We start from the raw sequence: 22,688 nt of genomic DNA on the forward strand, positions 1-22,688 counted from the left end.
CCACTCCAAGATCGGTGCCCTGGTCCTCACTGGTGTTAATTAAGGTGTATAGGCCACAAATTCAAAGATTTATTTTGGGATTCATATGCCTTTATCTAGAGAGGGCAGTGGAGTGGGGAACAGGTATGAGGACATGGGAGTAAATACAGGTGAAAGGAGACACAGGCCAGACCTGAGCCCTGGCTGCTTACATACATGGGGCATGACCTAACCACCGTTTACGCGCCCAAAAAAGCACTTTTAATACCTATGTTGTATCTTCAAGTCCTTTGAAGCAGTGGATCTCAACTGACGATAGTGATAACAATTCAACCACATGGATGTATTTTCCAAGACTGAATGGACTCTTTGGCCATTTCTTGAGGAATTCCCTCATTTTCTTGAGAAAACCAGCTTTTTTTTCAAGAAAAGATGCAGATAAGATTTTGTGCCAATGCCTGAAATTACCCGCCAGCTCCAACAGTTTTTCCAAAAGTTGCCAACTGTGGCCTACCACTTGAAAAAACAAATGGTGGGGGAAGCTCCCGACCTCCCCAGCTTCATGAACATTCTGTCCTCTGCATTTAAAGATGATGTCATCTTTCCCATTCTAGGCCCGACCCAATGGGAACAGCTCCATGCCCCACCTTTGGGTCCCGACCCACCAGTTAAAGACTGCTTTATAGAATTCAAGTGCACTGCAGAAAACCTTTTGGAAATTCATCCCAGTGATTGAGTACGGCAAACAGCTGCTATGCGACTCAGACTATGCAGGAAAACATAGACACAGACCAGACTGGTGGGAATTAGAAGACTTTTAACCACTTTTCTCCCCTGTTGGATCATAATGCTGAATTTAAATTTGAGATTTTTTTCCAATATATTTTATTAGAATTTTTTTCGTTCTTAACATCATGAGAAATATTTTCTATGGACATGCAGGCAAAGTGCATCCAAATTAGAACAAAACACAACTATCTCACAGTAACACTGGCAGGTGTCTGAAACTAAAGGTCATGTCAATGCTGGTAATACATGATTTCAGATCAAGGGAACATAAATAAATAAGAGTAAGTAAATAAGAAAAAAAGGAATTAGATGAATTAAAAAAAGAGAGACATTTCTGTGCCCGACTAGATGAAGTGGCCTATCTGGTGTTCAGCTACTGGTTGTATTATATGTCCCTCCAATGTACTCTTTCTGTTCTGGGGAGTTCAACTCCTTAACATAAGAGGGTAACATAAGGGGTTGCCAGTGGTCATAACATTTGCTGAGAGGCATATTCAAGTTTTAAATCCCAGGCTGTATTTGTTTGTTGAAAATGTACTGCCATGATGGAAACCAAGGTAAAAAAGTTCAACTTTTTAACTGTTTTCTGAGTAATATCTACACATCTGCAAGTTTTATGTTCATCCATCATCCTGTCTAGAAACATCAAATAATGAAATAAACAATAAAACGGAAGCTTTTAAGATGCTGAGAGTGATTTATGAGGGAACAAGTTCATTTGTTATATATAAAAGTTAAATCACTTCTCTTGTCAAAAAGACTGTGTAAAATCCCCAAAAGCTTAAATTACAATCACAAATGACAAAGCAGCAAGCTGTTACATACAAAAAGTTGGAAGTTCAGCAATTAACAGCTGCTGCTCTAGCTCATTGCAAAGAGCCATTACTCACCTAGATAAAAAGGAAAGTAATCTATAACACAAAGGCCCCTGAGCCTCTCACAGATGAACTAAATGCTCCTACTTCCAAAAAAATGATTCCCAGACTTACTGTAAACTTTAGAGGGATCACTGGCTCAACACTTCTCACTGAGCTTCATCATACATGATGATTTATTCTGCATCAAAAAACTTTGGACAGAGACTTTCGGGACGCTGCTAACAGTCGATCATTGTCCACTATCACTGGAGTGTCAGTGTCAAACATGTGGCAGCACCCTGTGTCAATAAATGTCTCAGCCAATCACAACTCAGGAGACAGGAGCGACTATATCTGCCTCTCATGGTTGTCACGGTGTTTAGTTCCAGCGCAGTGGTTTTGTTTTGGCTTCCGTAAATGGACCATGGATCACTTCGACTTACTGGAGAGTGGAGGTCGGTAGAGTGAGCTGGTAAAGCAACACCAGGGGACCTCAAAGTGAAAATAAACCTCAGACACTTAAAAACACAGGGGGAAATCTATTAGCCCCCAACATGAGAGAAGCTGAATGGATTACAACCCAAACTGGAAAAATTCCTCCTTTTCTTTTTGTGCTAAACATCCCCCTGAGGAATAATTACAATCAGTATCTCTACCATAAAAATCTGCCAGTGTAATGGGATCGTTTCAAAGTTTTATTATAAAGGCTGATCACTCTCATTCAGATAAAACAATGGTGGTTAATTAAAGAACAGTCTTTGATTTGCAATGAAGGCGACTTAATTATCACCAGAACGAGCACTTGCACATTACTTGCACATTTTTCAAGACTTTAATTGCTGAGCTGTGAAAGCTCTAAAAGGATGATAAAACTAGTTTCAACTTTCTTGTAACTGGAGGGAATATTCTGTAGAAGATACCACTACCTGCCTGAATCACTGTGTAATCATGGGTATCCTGTAATGGCCACAAAATCTCCATCAGTGATGAAACCATTGATGGTTTCTCCTTCTAAGTTGATGAGACATCACGAAATCAAATGCTCTTTGGTTTCTCTTTCTTTTACAAACATAATGAAGTGAATGCCAATGGTTTTCATGTGTTATTCAGAGAAATTAAGCTATAGAAACACCACTACCTTTACTGACAGGCTGCAGAACTCATTCTGACATTTTAGAAACAGTAACATCAAGCCATGGTTACGGCTCATCACAGACATTAAAATGAAGTAACCAAACACCAAGGTAGAATTGATTTGATAGTGGACGCTTGTCCAACTCCACTTCAAACCCATTGCAGCTTGTTACAACAGAACCATCTTCCCATTGAACTAACACCAACCTGGTTGTACGTTGAATGGTGAAATCATGGCCAGCTTTTAAGCTGTGCATGATCTGTCTTTTTGGTACTTATGCAACGCACAGTAATGCTTGTGTTTATGTTGATAATAGAAGGGATATTGTAACATGACTTCCGCTATGCTTAACATTTATGCTATTTGACTTCCAGGACAGGGCTGCACAGTGGTGCAATGTTTAGCACTGTCGTCTCACAGCAAGAAAGTTTCTGGGTTGCATCCCAGTTAGAAAGGGCTTTTCTGTGTGGAGTCTGCGTGTTTGACACTTATTTGTGTAGGTTATGTTCCCTCAAAAGACCAAAGACATGCTCATCTTAATGGACACACTGTAGGTGTGTCTGATTGGTTCAAAGGTTTAAAAATGCTTTATTAGTATGAATGGTGAAAACCAATGTCGCCAATGCAAAGTAATAAAAATCAACAAATTATTTTCAAAGTAAAATTATATTGATATCCATTAAATTCTTTCAAATCAAGTCTGTCACACAGCCAGAGACAGCTAAAGGTGCTCTTTCTGACAGCGTCATACAGCAGGCTTATAAGGAAAACGTGGACTTAATCTTTTAGTTTCCTAATACACGATGTTTACAAAGGCTTTCTTTTCTGGTTTCCATTTTTTATGACAACCTGTTTAAAGGTCTAGTCTGTGTTCTATGTTTGATTAAATGGCATACGAGGTGTGGGCAATGGATGGATGAACCTCTAGTAATCCAAGCTTGGAAACTGGTTGTGCAATTCAGGACAAACTGAGGTGTAAACATGCTTGCACAGGTCAGTCCCCAACAAAATTATTTAAGTGTGTTAGTCCAACTTTGATAAATTTAAATGAGCATGGTTTCAGTCAGTCCAATTTTAGCTGAGCAAACATGATGTCAACAGTCTTTAACTGGACAAAAACTGACCGTGTTTTCATTTTAAAAAGATGGCAATATACTATTGCAGTGGTCCAAAACCAATCGGGTTCTTGAAGATGGCACAGGCGACTTTAGGTGAACCATCAACTGTGCAGAAGAGTTTCAGAATCCATCCATCCATTTTCTTTACCTTTTATCCTGTTGAGGTTGTGGGGGGCTGGAGCCTATTCCAGCTGAGGCGGGGTACACTCTGGACTGGTTGTCAGTCAATCACAATATAGAGACAGACAACCAGGCACACTCACACTGACACTGAAAATTTAGAGTCACCAGTTAACCTAACAAGCATGTCTTTAGTGATGAGAGGAAGCTAGAGTACCCAGAGAGAAATGCATGCATGGGGTGAACATGTTAACTCTGCATGGAAAGGCTCTGACTGGGATGCGACCCAGAAATGTTCTTGCTCTGAGGCTCCATCGCTAACCCCTGCATCTCCATGCAGCTGAGTCTGAAAATATCTCACTGAATACTGAAAAAGAAAATCCCCAAAATTCACAAGAGAAAGTTTTTGGAGATAAGTGCAAAGTAAAGATGTCCCTGTATCAAACTATCTCTATCTGATGTCAGTGTCTGGCTATTTCCCTTTTAGCTGGGGTTAGACCCAATGTTAAACTAGTTTATACAAGTATAACACCTGGAAGTGTCCTAAAATACTCCTACTTTGGCAACTTTATTCTACATGGTGGATTTCCTGTTGGAATTCGAGACATTGTCTTATTGGGTTTTTGGTGGATTTTTCAACAACACACCAAGCTCAGTAAATCTGAGTAAAACCGGCTTCCGGCAGTGTTCAAGCACAGCATTTGAGGTGGTGCTATAGAGGAAATGCAACAGAAATCATGGGTTTTGAATAAATTCATGCTATTTTACTGAACAGAAATCCACTATTTTATATTGCTGTATAGATACATCTTACCATAAAGTCCTTAATGAGGACAATAGGGGTCAATGAATCATTCCCATAAGTTTTTCGGACAATTAAACTCTACTTTTAAGTTGTTTAATGGGCATCTTATTTACATTTTGCTTACTCATCCTAAAAAGTTGATGTGTATCTCACCTTTGGAAACCTTTACATAAGCTAGAGGCCCCAGGCAACTGCTTCCCTTTGCCAAATGGTAAAACCGCCTTTGAGTGCCCATGTGGGATCTGACATGCTTATTTTTAAATTTTGCTTTATTACCACCTGAAAAAATTTTTGATTCTTTTACTTCTGCAGTGAGGACTTATTAAATATGAAGCACATAAGATCACCAGTGTCAACAAAACACAAAAATCCTCTCCATTTCCTGGCTCCAAAAACAGACAAAGGTTTCAGCAGAGTTAAGGGACTCCTCTAAAGAATTTATGTACCCACTTCTCTTGTTTGTGACTTCACTCCTTGTTGTTGAGTGAGAGTTCACAGCTCCACCTGAAAGTTCCTCTAAAGAGCACAAACTTTCTGAGCTTCTCCTCGCTCTCTTTCTCCTTCTCTACATGTCTCTCTTCAGCTCCATCTGTCCTTTCTGTCCAAGTCACTGACATCAGCGGCCGGCCTTCTATTCAGTCGAGGCGACAGTGTAAATACACGAGACATGACAATGACGGATGACTCGCTGTCAGCTCGCCGCCTTAACCAAGGACGGGGTGCATTTTCTGCTCTCGCTCTCCTCACGCACACAAAACAATTAGCGCTACAGCTGCATCGGAGGCAAAGGGGGGAAAATCAAATCTGTAGTCACCCGACTGCTTTCGCAACCGTGTTCAGCGGTGACCTCCAACTGTGGCGAGGACTGTGAGACTTCAATCTGCAGACTGACAAATTTGTCCTGTCAAAGAGTGAGCAAACCAGCAAACACAGGGAACACTTCCAGATGCATTAACAGAAGAGTGGCGAACAAACCTGGGAAAGTAAACCACTGAATTTATATTTGAAGATCAATACGAGCAATTTAATGTCTACCATTGTTGTTCCTGTACAATCGGTGTCATGCCCTGTGCTTGTAAGGATCGATTCTTCCTGCAAAGCTGCACAGACAGGTTGTGTTTTATTTATTAATCTTGACAGAAAGCCTCCTTGAATTCTGCCAGAACTCTTCAACTCCATGTGTTACCCTTCAGTTTCATTGTGTGTCATCAATTAAGTAAACCATCTGATTAACTGTAGTAAAACAAGAGTAAATAAAGAGAATATGGCTGAAAAAACAGGGCTGAGATGATATGAAGGGCCTGGGACAGAGAGGTTTCCATTGATGTTGATCTAACAAACTTGGAAAACAACTACACTGCCTATAAGATGGTCAGGTTTTGTGTCCAGCATCTTAAGCAGATTCTATCAAATAAACTGCGCTGTAACTGGTTCAAAATCCTGAGGACAAACAAGTTAAATATTAACGCTGTTCTCCAAACTTTTAAACTAACAAACTGGACACTTACTCCTAACATTTATTGTAATAGTTTGAACAAAAATATACAAGTCTGCATGTTAAGAAAGGGGTTAAGGTTATCACCCTATCTCTAAGGTGGCTTTCACATTAGGGGCCCAGTCCCAGATCCGAGTGCACTTGAGCCCAAAGTCCGGTTCGTTTGGGTAGTGTGAATGCAAACGAACCGCGCCTGGGCACCGGGCCCGGGCCCACTTGGGGAGGTGGTCTCCGGCGTGATTCAAGTGGACTCTGGCACGGTTCAGATGAGATGTGAATGCAACCACGCTCAGATACGGGACAGAGCGTTGTATCAGCTTTATGACATCATCGCAAAAACTAAACTTTTTTCCACAGCGTGGCAGTTTGTTCTCATTTTTCCTCAATAAAGGGCGGAAATCATCAACCACAGTGTGGTTCAAAACAACTGGGCCTAATGCGACAGTGCCCTAAGGCCTTGCCTTGGAGATAGGGTGAGGAGCTCGGGCATCCTGAGGGATATCAAAGTAGAGCCGCTGCACCTTCGTGTCAAAATGGGTCAGCTGAAGTGGTGACGGCATCTGATCAGAACGCCTCCTAGTCACCTCCCTGTGGAGCTCTTCCAGGCACGTCAAACTGGACTGAGACCCCGGGATAGACCCAGAACTTGCTGGAGGGGTTATATATCCCTTCTGGCCTGGGAACGCCTTGGAATCCCCCAGGAGGAGCTGGAAAAATGTTGCTGGGGAGAGATGTCTGGGTTCACTTGCTTAGGATGCTGCCACCAAAACCTGACCCCAGATAAGCAGAAGAAAACTACCCTTTGTAAAACATGTTTAAATGTTTGACACTCCTGAATCCTTGTCATCCCCCTTTTTCCTTGTTCCTTGTACCATGTTTGGAAATAAGGATGCACTAAGTCGCAATGCGTTGCTGATGGGCTGTAGGCTACACTGTGAAATCATTGCAATGATTCTGCTAATGTGTGGCTAATGTTGCAGTTAGGACATGCTGTTTTACTCCTACTGGAGTGTGATGAGTCAACCAGTTATGTGTTCTGGTTAGGCCTGATAAGACCCAAAGACATTCATCACAATTTTCTAATGATAAGCCTTTTTTCTGATGTATTCCATTAATGATTTACTTTAAATCCTTTAGCTTTAAAGACATCTGGCTCCTCTTTGTTTACATGTTGACTTGGTAAATTAAAGAGAATTTCTTGAGCAGTAGTTTCAGTAAATCATCATAATCATGCCATACTGTCAAGTGAGCAATAACTCTTTATCTCAGACAAAAAGGTACACTTTTACTTTGACTATCTTTTCCATATAGTGAGAAATTATGATTAGTGATACTTTACAATTCCTTCTTACACTTTGGGTTACTGGCAGAGCAGTGCTTCACTTATTAAAAAGATTATTACAATTAAATAGACTTTCAGCAGCTCATAAGGCATAATTTTCCCCTTTTCTTAGTGTGCCTTCACTTCATATCATTCACAGGAGGTGTTAAAATTCACTGATAGCTGCTTAACACTGCAAAAAGATCATTAAAGTAGGAATTTTCTTAATCTGACATGGTCCTCTGTTGCACAGATTGAGTAAGTGCTGAGGAGAAATATATTTTACTGAGTTATAAAGTTGTAGAACTATAAAACAGAAATACTTTCTGGGTAATGAGATCCCTAAGGGCCTTTTAATTGAACCTCAGATTCAAACACCACTTCTACCTCTCAGTCCCAGGCCTTAGATGTGCACCTAGAGAGGAAAAATGATGGTGATGGTGGCAAAGGAACATTTCCCATTCTACCTTCAGAGCACCGGTCCTTACCTGTGTTGGTCTCAGGCCGAGGAGTGAGGTTAATCTCGTCGGCTACTGTTCAAGGAAGGGGGAGGAAAGAAGGGAGGGGGCACAAACATTTGGGGGTTCAAGTTAGTGCTCATGACATTCCACATGCAACATCCAGGTAGCGCTGCAAACATCGCAAACTGCTTCATCTCAATTAGGATCGGACGCCATGCGAGACAAGGAGGTGGAGGTGGAGGGGAGACAGAGAGAGAGAGAGGGAAATGAAAAGAGGGCTTGAGGATAGCAATCAGACTTGTTGTGATATCAACACGGCACACAGCAGCAATCTGGTCGGGAAGATTAGATATGATTATAGAGAGTGCGAGCAGAGAGTCTGTTGCAGCCAAAGCAATCAGCGACTGTTCGAAGCCATTTCAAGGTGAATCAACAGAGTGAAGTTCTTGACTTTGGAGAGAGATGCAGAGTCTGTTTTCATACAGACAGGAAGTAGGTGGAATACATTAAAATATAAGGAACATGTCGGAGACATGGGGGCGTGCGGGGATGTGTGCTCAAGGTTACATGAAATCAGGTTTGTTTGAAGTATCTGAGGTGTGCCAAGTTTATGACTTTAAAGAAATATATGTAGATAAGCTTTAAATGCTTAGATCCCTTCTTTCAGTAAACCCAGTGTTTCTGTATCTGAAGGTTTCTTGATGAGTCATATGAGGATTTTAAGACTCAGTGTGGAAATTTTGTCATCCTGGGTTATCTTGAAGGCTCCTACTATCCATCAAAATATTTGTAGAATTTAAAAGACAAAACAGAAGCCCCAGAAGAGAAAAAATACCCAAAGCATAAGCTGTTGCGATAAGAGTACACACCTTCTCTGCAGTGCAGAAACAAAAGGTAAAGATTTACATCACAGACAAAAGAATGATACTGGTATACTTGGTAAGAATTTTGGTTGTTTTGCAGCAAATTTATCAAATTCATAACATAGATTGAAGAACTTAAAGACGGGGTCGTAAATACTTTACAAAGTAGTGCTAAAATTGGCATAGTTACCAGGAAACGAAAAAGTTAATATCTGCTAGTTAACCTACATCAAATTGGAATAGTTCCTAGGTAATTAACAGTAGGGGGGAGCTTTAATTTACATTAGGGATCTGGGTTCAGATCTGAGTACATTTGACCCCAAAGTCCAAATCAATCCAGCCACTGTGAGCACTAACATATTATACTTGGGAACTGGGCCCAAGTCTGCATGAAGATGTGGCCTCAGGCACATCTGGAGATGATCATTTAACCAGACCTGGGTGCAGGGTACTTGTCAGCATGAAAAGCTGTAAAGTCAATTCTAAATGTTGCCTGTCTTTGCAAAAACAGCAGCCGGGACCCATTTTACCCTTTAGGCCACGGGAGTTCAAAATATGACATAGGGACCGAGTGCGGCTCGTAGCTGTGTGGCGTTTCAGCACTATGCTGTTTTACTATGCTAATCCTGTAAACAAACATTTTGACAAGGAAAGATTTATCTATGTGCCCTTTTTGTGATTAAATTGAGAGAACCATGTGATTGGTAAACATATTGGCAACCAAAATAATGATATCTTAATTTTTAATCCCCTGATGGACCACAGCAGCAAATAGTAATCCAACGACAGCTTTGTCAGCCTTTAAATAGTCATTTTAGCATATCAAATTAACATATCTTAATATATAGTGGACTTGTTTACTACCTTTAAATAATCTTGCGCTGAGGTATATGAAAGCAGACCCACCATCATTATTAATTTCTGTATGTGGCTCTCAGTGGAAAAAGTTTGGAAACCCCTGCTCTAAGCTGCACAGTAGATGTGGAAGTGGGAAAATAGTCGTTGGGACATCTTAGAAATAATATGGAGTTAAAAGGTGGACTTGATTGTCTACACAGTGCATAAACAAATGTCCACCCGAGTGATTGACATGGCTGCATCTTTGTATTTTCTCCTTGATGGATTTTAATGACAATGACATTTATACTGCGACCTACTGTGTCAGACTGTGTAGATACACAGAAGTGCTCAGGTACAGAATATGGGACAGCGTGGGAGAGGAAACAGGGAGCAAACGTGCCTGGGTAGAGTGTAAAACAATCACACCCAATGTGAAAAATCCCTTTCAGTAAATTCTTACATTACTGCATTACTGACTGAGCAAAGACACAATAAAGTTCTTTTATGTTACCAAAAATTAAAACCCTTTATTAGGCCACCTAGTTCCATGTGTATAGTGTTAAAATGGAACATAGCTGACTAAATGTCTGCCTTTGGATGTGTTGACTCTACCACTATCCTACAAGCCTTAAGTCTAACTCTGTGGTCCAATATCAAAATAGAATGCTGTTAACCTTTACAGCTCTCTGATATGCTCACAGTTTGATGACAAACTGGGTAGAGGTGTGCAGTATTACACACAGGCTGTGGGTAAAGCCTCATTGAACTAACTAAAACAGCACAAGACCTATAGTTTAAATTTGGCTATGTTGTTCTTGTCCCCTTTGTCCAAAATATTCAAAATACTGAAGATACTTCCATGGTGTAATGCTGTCATAAAATTATCAATAAGCAGGTAATAATTAAATATGGAGTAACTATGACACTTCACTTTACAGCAGGGGAACACTTATGTAATTAATGAATGGATAACTATTAAAAAGGATTCAGTATTGAGTAACCACTCGGTAGGATGGAGAACTTAAGGTAAACAGTTATTTTATAAAATTTGAGGAGGAGTTTCTCTCCATCTACATGCTAACTACTTGATAGCTAGCAGTTAGGTCCTCATTTGTTCTCTAATAACTGTTCAGTATCTGAGTACTTTATCAAACTGTTTATATTGCTATACCAAATAAGTTTAAGAAAAAATATTTACCATTTTTTTCCAGGGGTGTCAAACTTTAGGCCAGGGGGCTGAATCTGGCCCGTGGTACAGTTGTATCTGGCCTGCAAGATCATACGATCTCTCTATTTTAACTGGCCTAACAGTATGAAGTCTGCAGATTTCCTTCAGTATAAATGTGTGAATTTAACCTTGATGACTTAAAACATCCTTGTTACATTATAAAAATCTGAAAAAGTAAAGAGTAAAAAGTAATAAGTTAGAAAAAAGTCAGGAAGGTGGGAAAACAAATTAATGCTGTCATTTCATGTTTTCAATTTGCATCTCACAGTTCTGACTTAAACTTATGATTTTGATTTTTTCAGGTTTTGACCTTTTCGTATCATATTTTGACCTTCAAGATGAACAATTTAAAATTCCAATTCATATTTTTACCTTTTAAACTTGTGATTTTGACTTTCTATCTCAAATATTTGCCTGTTTAAAATGTTATTTTGCCTTTAGATTTCATGTTTTGACCTTTTGAACTAATAAGTTTGACTTTTTATCTCAGACTTTGACTCTTTAAACTTATTATTTTGACTTTTTTTCACCTCAGAATGATTTATCTTTTTTTTTTTTCATATTTTACTAATGGTGAAAATGAGGTTGACAGTTTATGTTTAAATGTTGACCTTTGACACTCCTGGCCTAAACTGACCGGCCCTTAGGACGTCTCATTGGAGCGAATCCCACCCCAGACCTAAGATGAGTTTGACACCCCTGATTTACATCAGCTAAAGGCTAACTAGTAGAAAGTTACTTTTCGTGAATTGTAACTATGCCAATTTTTGCAAACCTTATAGTAAAGCGTTACTGTTTCTACCACTTTAGAATATTTGCAATTCCCCTTAATCATGTTGCATGTTGACATGGGTGGTATTAACAAGACCAAAGCTGACAAAAAGCAACTAAAAGTTCAGGAGAAAGACTTAAGAAAGCAGCTTTTATATGCAAGACATTTTCAGTTTAACACATTAAAACAGGTCTGTATAAACTGGTCCAAGATAATCCTGATCCTGAACTGGTTCTTAAGTAAATTAAAAGCTTTGAATAAAATGGTTTATCTTGGATAGGAATATTTTTGAGACATTGTAATTAATTTTCTGTGACCAAAAGCTCACAAAAGCTCTCAAAGACCTACCTCAGTCCCTGGTCTTAAAAAAAGAAGAATATCTATGCAGACTAATGAATATCTCAAATAATGTTGATGCTTTAAAGTTGTACCTAGATCCATGCTCTTGGACTTGCGTGTCTTGATGATCTCGAGCTGAGCCGCGTCTCCGAACTGCTTGGTGCGTTTTTCTGACATGCTCTGGCGTCCGAAGCCTTCCCTCTGGAAAGCAGCGTCAGGCTGGTTTTCTTCTGGACTCTGGGAGCTAAACAGAGGATGAAATTGGACACAGAGACAAAGAGAGATGAATTCAATCTATAACAGTAAAACACTAACACAGCAATTACAGACAAGATTGAGTCGTACATACATTTCTAGCAAGTTCTAGAAGAGATACAGTATGAAATTCACAAAGAAGGCAGATAAAAAAGGAAGTAACCGAAGTGACCTGAAGAGAAGTGAATGTGGACTAAAATTTAAAAAGTTTAAAGATGTTCTCTCCTTTGAACTTAGAAAGCTTGAAGAAGGGGAACAATACAGGGAGAGGGAAAGAAATCAATGAATAAGAGAGCTGACAAAGTGGAAAAAATAAGAAAAGAAAGGTTGAGGCTATAAGAGGAGGTGAAGCACAAAGCTGTAGTTGAAAGGGCAGCAAGGTGTGGAGAAATGAAAGTGCAAGAAAGGATGTAACTGATAGAAAAAACGGTTTAAAATACAAGGAAAGGGAAGGAAATAAACAAGAATAGACAACTGAATGAAAACGAGATCATGAAAGACAGGATAAAAGATGGGACATGATGTGAGATGAGAACAGAAACAGAAAGACACAGAGATTGAACAGACTGTCCAGGAAATTGCTAAAAAAAAATAATCAGTAGAGAGCCAAAGTCTTCATTTCCCTTCAGTCAAACAAGTCAAAAGAGATGCTACAGCTCAAACAATAATGACAACGACCACCAACGACTCTTATATTACTGTACATTTTTTCATTATGCTGACAAAATGAGCTTTACAAACCATAGAAGTAGAAACAATTCAAAGTTCTGCTCACCTTTCATTCTGGCTGGGCAGCTCTTTGGCCCACGACGGCGTCACATCAGCAGTGAAGCCCACGTCGTCATGGGAGCTGGATGATGATTGGTCAGAGAGGTTTGGTGGGAGTAGGGGTGGCCGATCATCCTCAATGATCACTGTGTCATCCTGCGGCATGTTGACGGTCGGTGAGAGCTGATAGTTTCCTGTAGGAGAAAAGTGAATCTTATTGAGGAACTTTTTTTTCTGGAATGCTGTGTGAATGTATTCACATTTGTAATGCCCTGTCTAAAGGTTTTAAAAACAGTGTGGAGCACAAAAAGAAGCTGCCAGATTCCTTCTTGCTAGTTGCTACAGAACTCATTATTCCTCTTTTTGTGTCTTTTTGGTCCGCTCTCCTTCAGTAGTTGTTTACTGCTGATTAGAAGACAGTTCTGCACATTACCGCCACCTGGAGTGTGGTGGTGGGGTTACCATGTGGAGGCCATGCATGCTTACCTTTTCCCTCCATCCTGACATATTCACCACTTAACTGCATGCACTGAGCTATGATGAGTCATGGCAATTCCAAGTACCATCACATTCCTACGTACTGTTGACAAGTAGCACATACAAAACCACTTCATGACTACTTAACAATCCTTTCAAACGTACAGTATGTACCATCAAGGGGCTCTCAATCAAAACACTAACCAAAATGATGATTAGAGATGCTCAGTGCAGCTCTCCCAATCTGTGCTGCTTACTAGGCTTACTATCTTACTATCAAAGAAATTTGGGACAGCCTTTAGCGTGAACCAGGAAGGGTACTTTTAACAGCTTGTCTCCCTCATTATGAGGAATTCCCCCATGAGACCAAAAGTTGGTTTCTTGTTCATTAAATATCCCCTCTGCAGCGCCGTTTTTGTAAAGGATCCTTAACTTATAACAAGAGGTAACCATGGAGGTAGGCAGATGTGAGCAGAGCTGAAAAAACTCGTCTGGTCTTTGCTCGGCCTGGCAATGTCTAGTGGGGCCACATCACTTGGTGGACAAGGGGGCGAGCTTGGGTGAGTGAACCTGCAGCTGATGGCAGAGAATAACTGTGGTCCATCACAACTGAAAATATAAAAATAATATATAAAATATATAAAAATGTGTTAATTACACCAAAATGTTTTTGGTTTAAGATTATTTAAAAGTTTGGCCCCAAAGCACCAATCAAGGAAAAACCTGGCCCTTGTACAAATGTAGTTGATGATCCCTGTTACTTTATCTTCAAGCAACACAAAAATATCAGTAAAATAATGCATATAGACATCCCTCGTTGTGTTTAACTGACTGAAAACTCCTGATTAGAAAAGATATAGTCCTGAAATGAGCTAGTCTGTATGTAAATCAGTGTTTAAGATTATTTGAAAGTTCGGCCCCCAAAGCATCCATCATCAAGGTGCATGTGCACAGCTACCGAGGAATAAACTAAACACAGAACTGCATAACAGGACCCATGGTAACTGTAGACATATCAGTACACCACTTTTGCTGTTTTTGAAAATAAAACAACTCAGTGCTGTTCTTTGTTCTTCTTTTAATGAAGAAATGTCATCAAGTTCTGATAAAACTAGCGCTTTAGCAGCATCCACGCTAATGTCTTCCGCCATAACGGCACTGGTCGCCGCCCCCCGAAGCTGATTGGTCCTGTCACTTTCTAACCAGGCCCAAACAGTTCAGACGGGAGCTTTTCAAGATGGAATCAACAGTGAGAAACAAGGAAGCGGGCGTATCCATCTGCTTTGGAAGGGTAAAGAACATTCTCATGTAAAAAAGATAGATTTGCCATACATTTTTAAAGTGTAAAACTTGTCTGGAAGTTGGCAAAATGATGCAACAAAGTAGTTACTGATACTTTATGCTATTGAGCTTCATAAACAGTCAAACTAGACTGTCAGATTTCACCCACCAAATGAAGATGACCCAAAGGTTAACAGCAAATGTCCCTAAAACTTCAAGTTTCCGCTGAAAGTACAGAGACTTTGGGGTGAGCATGTGTGGACTGACTAAAGATTTCTTGTTCATTGCAGATTCTAGGGGGGGAAGCAGAAAAATAAACACTTGTGAAAGCTCTGAAAAAGCTGCTCAGCTACCCGGCTTCTTCAACAACACCCCGAGGAATTAATTTATTTGTGACAACTGGCAATGGCTGCATCGAGCTTAACGCCACAGTAACTGTTTAATGGGCCAACAATAGGGGAAAAAGTTCACTACGTTTGAAAAAAAAAAAAGAAAAAGAAATTCAGTTACAATAACTTTTTAAACAGAATACCATATTTTGAAGTCTAGAAAGTCTGAAAACCGCTCCTGGCTAATCAGCTTATAACCAAGTGGAGTTTGGCAGCAGGCACAATGCTGTTCCTATGTCAAAACACTATGATTAATTCAAGCTGTGCCCTCACAAATAAAGATAAAAACATCCCTGTTCTGCGGCAAAAACATAAAATAGTCCCCTTTCTTTGCCTCTGAAAAGCAAGGCTTGAAATCTCCCATTGATATGCAGCACATGACTTTGTCTTTAATCTGTATTTTGAAATTGGGAGCGAAGGGGGGGGCTCCCAGGCATTAGAAGAAGGGCAGCTTCATAAAAGCCGTGTGTACTGAGCTCAGGGAGGAGTTTGTTTGTCTTAAGAAAGCGTTCCGGGTTTTATGGCAGGGACCTGGAGGACTGAGCCAGCCCTGCTGTTTGTTTCTCATAACCGAGCACCGAGGGGATCAATGTGCTGCTGGGTGCTGCTGCTCCCAGCCAGCGTGGGTGAATGACCTGATGTACACGGAGCTGAATGGAGAGAGAACAGAGGGACTGGGTGGTGTGACAGTTGGAGGGTGTATGTGTGTAGTTTAAAAGTCAGAGAAGCCAATGCCCTTTGCTACTGTTCATTGGAAAAGAGAAACCTAAAGACAGCTTCTGCTTGAATTAACTGTACCAAGTAACTCTGGTTGAACAGTTTTGTGGATTTTGGTCCCAAGTGTGCTCTTTAGTCGACATAATAATCACTAAATCCTTACTTTAAAACAGAAATGGTGTATAATTTCACATTTGACTCTTCCCCTAGAACCCTCCAGGTTTGTGCTGAAGACTGTAAACAGTCCCACTCATGTTGGAGGTCCACAGATTATACGACAGGCGGAGAAAGGGCATGGAGGGATTTATAGGTGAAGAGAAGGATTGTCCGTGTGATTCTGGACTTGACATGGAGCCATTGAAAGTGGATGAGGGTGTGGGTGAAGTGCTGCCAGGGCCTGGTGTGGGTGAAAACCTTGGCAGCTGAATCCTCAGAGCTGGAGTCCGTCCAGAGCTTTGCTGGGCTTTGCAGTCGTCTGCATCACATCTTCATATTAATCCAACTCAAACACCAGTCCAAGGAGTCTGGTTGGGGGAGCCATTTCCAATATTTTTGCAAATATGTTTGGACATCCAGAGCATCGACCGATTCATGAAATAAGAGAACCTGGTTCTTTTGTTCCTGGTCCAACTAAGTCTGAAAACATGAAACCTGATGGTCTGGTTTGAATCTGCTCTTCTTTAAATGTTGCAATGAGGTATTATAACAATTCCTGCCCATCAGCTGGCATTTCCATCCATGGCGTAGAAACCAAACTAAGCAAAGGTCCACTATTATGTTTTCCAAAAGTGTAGGAGATGATAGAGTGATGAGGCTGCTCTGTTGTTGGCTGCAAAGACAAACACACAGTATTTCTGCACACTGCATCCACAGAGGACCTTATAACTGAGCTGCAAGACTTCACTGAAATGGAAACACCCCAGTGAGACTTGGGAAAAACTTGTTTGAAGGTTCCAAACATCGAACTTCATCAGCCTAAGGTAGTACGACGCAGGACTGGTTGCTAAATCCTTGAAAAACTAGTCAGTGCCAACTGTCTGAGGCAAAGCTACCGACAAGGGAAGCACTAATATTAAAAATACAACACTGTCAAATAACTTCAACACTGACGACCATTTCTCTCAGAATGAAGTTAAAATTAAACTTTGGGAGTTAAAATCAACTCAGAAGTGTTTCACCCTGAGAGATCAACACTCAGGGTTTCCCTGTTTTCGATTGTGATATGGAGTCGTTCTCTCTCAGGGGTCATCAATTACATTTGTACAAGGGCCAGGTTTTTCCTTCATGGCTGCTTTGGGGGCAGACTTTCAGATAAACTTAAATGAAGAGACATTTTGGTCTTATTTATATAATTTTAGATATTTTATTTTATTTCATACATATGGCATTTTTAACCTCTAAAAAACAGGTCAGTCCCTATACCACAGCCAGACACAGTGGGGAGATTGAAATATTTTAGCTGGATGCATGGGGGCTCTTATTGACTTTGGTGCTAATATCGTGTGCGCCGATTGGAAAAAAACTATGTGCACAAAAAGGTCTTTAGTTTTAATTCTCAGGCAGGACAACACTTGAGGTCGAAAGAAAACTTTTGCTTCAATCGAAAATGAACTCAAAATATGTGTTTATCATGTATCATCTTTGCAAACAATGGGTGACAGGTGGATTTCTATAAAATGGATCAAACATTAAACCAAGCTGGAGAATTTTTTTTTATCAATCTCAATTGTTTTTTCTCCCTTTTTTATAGCTCAAGGGAATTTTTAAAAGATGCATTATATGCATCAACTTATTTTTTTCCTCTACATATTTCTGGGGGCCAGATGGGAAGATGTGGGGGGACTGATGTGGCCCTCGGGCCTCCAGTTGATGATCACTGCTCTATGTGCCACTGTGTACTCAACCAAAATGGAAAAAGTACAGGAGTGTTATACTTAAGTTAAAGTACAGTTACTCTGGTTAAAGCTTAGTTAAAAAGAGTAAGCTTACTTAAATAGGTACTGGTTTCATAATGTATTTTAAAAAAGTAGGATTACCCCCATAAAAAAAAAAAAACAAACAAAAAAAACCCAATTACAGTAATTTAAGTAAATATAAGTTACTTTACAACCTTCATCCAGCCCAGAACCTTTTTGCATCCAAATGCTAACAAAAAAGGTACAACCTTGGCATTTAAATGTTTATTAGTAGATCTGCTAGTGCATTCGCTCCCAACCTGGGGTCTGGGGTTGCAAGGCGTTGTCTGTTCTGAGGCTGCCAAAAAAAGATTGGCAAATATTGACTAAAACCATGATAAAGCAGTTATTAAGTAGTTCATACAAAGGTGTTTTGATAAGAAAAGCATACATTTGCCTCTTTTAGTTTTTTCTCAGTGAAAAAATTTAAATCTATGGTGATTTTTGGCGGCAGTGTGTCACTTTTTCTTCTGTCTTGGATCCTGAGAGGGTTCCGCTTTTCTAAGGTACATGTACGGGGGACTTCAAGGAAAAAGTGGTTAGGAAACTGTGCTAGTGCATAATTAGGCTGATTTTCTTTGCCTTCCTGAAACCTGGCAATGTCAGGATGTCTTATTTGCATAATCTCAATGGGCCACGGGAAACATTTAGTTCTTAACAGAGAATCTCCTGGGGCTAAAAGTTCCATTTAAATTCTTAGATAAAGGTCATATAGCAGTGATCATCACTGAGGGCCACATCAGGGCCCCCATATCTGCCAGTCTGGCCCCCAGAGCATTATTACATTCAGAAATGTGTAGAGGAAAAAATACGTTGATGCATATAAGTCATTTTTTAAATTCCCTACAGCCATTAAAAATGAAACAAAAAACTGAGACTGATAAAAAAATAAAAAAATAAATAAAAAAACATGTCCAGATAGGTTAAATGTCTGATGCATTTGATAGAAATCCACCTGTCACCTTTTATTAGCATTACGATACATGATAAACACATATTTTGAGTTCATTCTTGATTAAAACAAAGGTTTTCCTTTGACCTCAACTGTTTCTTGCCTGAGAATCAAAACTAAAGAAATATTTGGACAGGTTTTTCTCCAATCAAATGACACTATATCAGCACCAAACACAGTAACATAACAGCCCCAACGTATTCAGCTAAAATATCTCAGTCGCCCCCTTGTGGCTGCCTACAGTATAGGGGCTATTCTTATGTTTGGAGGCTAAAAAAGGCATACATTTGAAATAAAACGAAAATATAAAAACATGCTAATAACACCAAAATGTCTCTTAGCTTAAGATTATTTGAAGGTTTGGCCCCCAAAGCACCCATCAAGGAAAAACCTGGCCCTTGCACAAATGTAGTTGATGACCTCTGTTACTCTATCCTCCAGCAACACAAAAATATCAGCAAAATAATGCATATAGACATCCCTAGTTGTGTTTAACTGACTGAAAACTACTGATTAGAAAACATACAGCGAGCTAGTCTGTATGTAAATCAGTGTTTACCCACACATATGCTACTAAAAGACTGAGACCCTTAGTGTGTGACCCTATCAAGCCTTCAGTGCATTAACTCGAACTGTTCCAGCTAATGTGTATGTTTGTGCTTCTTCAGCCCCCTCCTGCTGGGTCTGTTTTATTATTCACTGCATATGCTAGTCCGGGTGAGTCCTCTACCTCAGCAGGGCCACCTCTTTCTTTCAGACCCCACACATGCATGTTTTAATCACACACGTGCACTCACACAACCACTTAATCCCCATTTCCCTAAGCAGTCCGATGCACGACACTGAGAATCCCATCAATGTCACAGTTTGAATCACTGCAGCACAATCAACTGGCAGCTACTGAGTAGAAAACCAATGAATCTGTCAACTCACTACCCTGGTGAAAGGAGGGGGAAAAAGGAGGCTTTGTTTTAGTGCCAGCACCCAAGGGGGGCAGCCATCCGCCGGCAACAATAGCACTACCGTGTGGACGGAGCGCACGCGGACGCCCATCACCTGAGAATCAAACCAATAAAAACACATCATCTTTCCCAGTGGTTGTAATAATGTCTGACTGAGCTGAGCCGAACAATAGGTGGCATTTCATTAGAGATTCTCCAGGAGAGAGGCTTTTATTACTATTAGAAGCTTTTGTGCGGAATCTACTGAATACTTGGGGGCAAAAGGGGAACACACAATTGCCAGGAGGGAAGACGGGGGCTGAAAAGATTTTCTAGATGAAAATGGAGATAGCATGAGGTGAGAATAACACGCTGTGAAAGACATGCAGACGAGTTTTTTCCCCTCTTTTCATTTTGTCTTGTCGTGGTCTATTTGCATAATTAGTAAGGAGGTTATTGCCAGGGGTGCCGGGCCTTGAAAGCTATTGGCCTAAAGGAATAATTAAGTTGCTCTCTTATCCTGGGCATCCTCAGAGTGCACAAAGCCAGAGAGTGATCTAAGACTGAGCCCAGGCCAAAGCTGATATCTTCTGAATAGGACTGATGTTGTCTAAGAAAGACTAATGCATGATTTATGTTTGGTGGCACCGTTAACGATGAGGGAACAGAATTACTCCAAGCAACAGCGATGGACCCCCCAGCACTCCTTCGCACTCGTACACACATTTTTATTTATTCAAGGGAGGTTTGCTGAGCATGCAAAGCTCTGCTTCCTATTCATACACGTTCACATCTGCGAGCTGCCGAGTGCATCGCCAGTCTTCTGCTGTTGGCTTTGGAGCAGCAGAACTGCAGCAGCTGAGCGCCAGGCATCTGCTATTCCAGACTATTCCGCAGGATTCAGAGTGATGGTGACACAACTGTTTGTTTGTGAATCACCACGTTTACGTTCATGAGACGGAGAAATGAGCATGTGGAAACAATTTTTCATTTAGTGCACTTGTGAATATTCACTCAGGACCACACAAGAGTAAAGTCGCTGCTCTTTCATTATAGATTATTTCTGTTTGTTCATGCTGATTGCCCACCCTCTGATTTTGTACCTATTGCATGTCGGCAGATGAGAAGATGCTTCTCTTTCCATTTCTTGGTCTCATTTATGTGAGTTATATGCCTGATTTAAAGCAGAATAGCTACATCTTATATGGGAAGGTGACTGGGAAGCTGTAATATAAGGCAAGGGACTATAAATGAACACTGCAGTTGTCTTCCTCCATGGCCTCTCCCTAAACTCTCTGTGATACAGCTGGACCAGTATGATTTTTCTCAACCAATCGGTGGAGATTAGTCAACGTCCAAGAAAGAGACACCACAGCATCTGACCAATCAGCGGTGGCCCGGAATGTTCAGAACTTCCTGTTACCTCCAGAACTTAAGAAATGCAGTTTTACATCTCTTTTGGCCACATTAACATCCCTGACATAACTAACAATGATAAATTGGTAAGGAATGTATATTTATCATGATATTTAGTAGTGCTAAATATCATGATAGGTTTTGGTCGCGTAGGATTTCTAGCAATTACTGCAATTTTTTGTGCAAAAATGGAGGCGCCATACGCCTATTTCAGCTCAGGTTAGGTTTTGGGGAAAAAACCTAGTTTGGTAGTTCACAACGTCACCCTGGGTTCTGTACTTTCTGATAGCCATTGTCCAATCCTGCACCAGGGCAGGACCCTATCTCTCCAGGTATTCTCCCAGCTGACGACTATACAATATACATGGCTGTCCCCAACATCTGGTCCAGCCCACCGGGTCCTGGGCACCTTATATGCGGTGAGCTGGCCAGACGCCATCAGCAGTGCAGCTGCCCCTCCCGTTTCCAGCAGTTGACCCTTCCCATCCTGGCTCTCCTAAAAACATCAGCACATCAGGTCTGACATTTATAGTCAAAAATGTGTAGATGAGAAGTCGTCACAAAGGAATCCAGTCGGCACCTTGGGCCATCAGTCAGCGTCCAGGCCTCACTGGAGTAAAGTAAGGCGAAGAGGACCAACGACTGAAAGAGTCTGACTTAAGTCCACTTGAACTTGCCAGTTTAGATAGATAGATAGATAGATAGTAGTTTATTGTCATCGCATTGTAAAAACACAATGAAAGTCTCCTCTGTAGCAGCGGTGGTTAGAAATCCGCAGCCTTACGTCATCCATCCTGCTGGCGAGGGAGCAGGCATCCACGAGAAAGATGCTTGGTAGGACAGGTTTGTGCCCCACTTCCGCCTTCTCGCACAATGCCTCCTCCCCACTGGCTGTAGGTGTCGTGCTGCTCTGCGTCCTTCTCCTTTCGGTCTCCGAGTCTCCGTCAGGAAAGATGTAAACTCTGTGGGCACGCTGTCAGTTCTGGTGTAAGTGTAAGGCTTTGTTTTGCTGCTAGTGATAGAGTGCCGGGCCGCTGCGTTTGTACGTGCCGCCCCATGCTACCTCAAGGTAAAAAGGGGTGTAAAATAACGTCTATACTAAGAGTACACCCAGTTCATCTAGCAGAACATACTAGGGGCTTTTTCTGGACAAATAAGTCATTATAATGGAAGTTAACAGTACTCCAAATTTAAGTTAGATGTTGGCACAGTTTTGTTGAATTTAAGTGGTCCTGTGTGCATTTTTACCAACTTCCATACATTGTCAAGGCATAAAGAGTAAATGGTAAATAGTGTGATTTTTGGTTAGTTTAAGATTGCTACAACGGTTTTATTATACCTATGTGGTTCATATCCATTTATAGTTTTACTGTGAGCCCTGTAACTTCTAAAACTGTTTCAGTAAATCAACATTT

The 22,688-nt window shown here is 40.7% G+C and overlaps 1 protein-coding gene across 3 annotated transcripts in view; it reads right to left on the bottom strand.

The window, feature by feature from the left end:
• LOC121520462 (partitioning defective 3 homolog) overlaps positions 1 to 22,688 on the bottom strand; it is a 443,160-nt gene that overhangs the window by 136,992 nt on the left and 283,480 nt on the right. For 2 of the 3 annotated variants that reach the window (XM_041803924.1, XM_041803922.1), the window contains 3 exons: positions 13,153 to 13,339; positions 12,215 to 12,366; positions 8,108 to 8,152 (listed from right to left, as the gene is read on the bottom strand). In XM_041803924.1, coding sequence (XP_041659858.1) covers positions 8,108 to 8,152; positions 12,215 to 12,366; positions 13,153 to 13,339 — 384 coding nt within the window. The remainder of the gene's footprint in view (positions 1 to 8,107; positions 8,153 to 12,214; positions 12,367 to 13,152; positions 13,340 to 22,688) is intronic. The other variant, XM_041803923.1, reaches the window with a different exon arrangement.

This window comes from Cheilinus undulatus, linkage group 13, assembly GCF_018320785.1.
Source record: "Cheilinus undulatus linkage group 13, ASM1832078v1, whole genome shotgun sequence".
NCBI classification, from domain to species: Eukaryota; Metazoa; Chordata; class Actinopteri; order Labriformes; family Labridae; genus Cheilinus; species Cheilinus undulatus.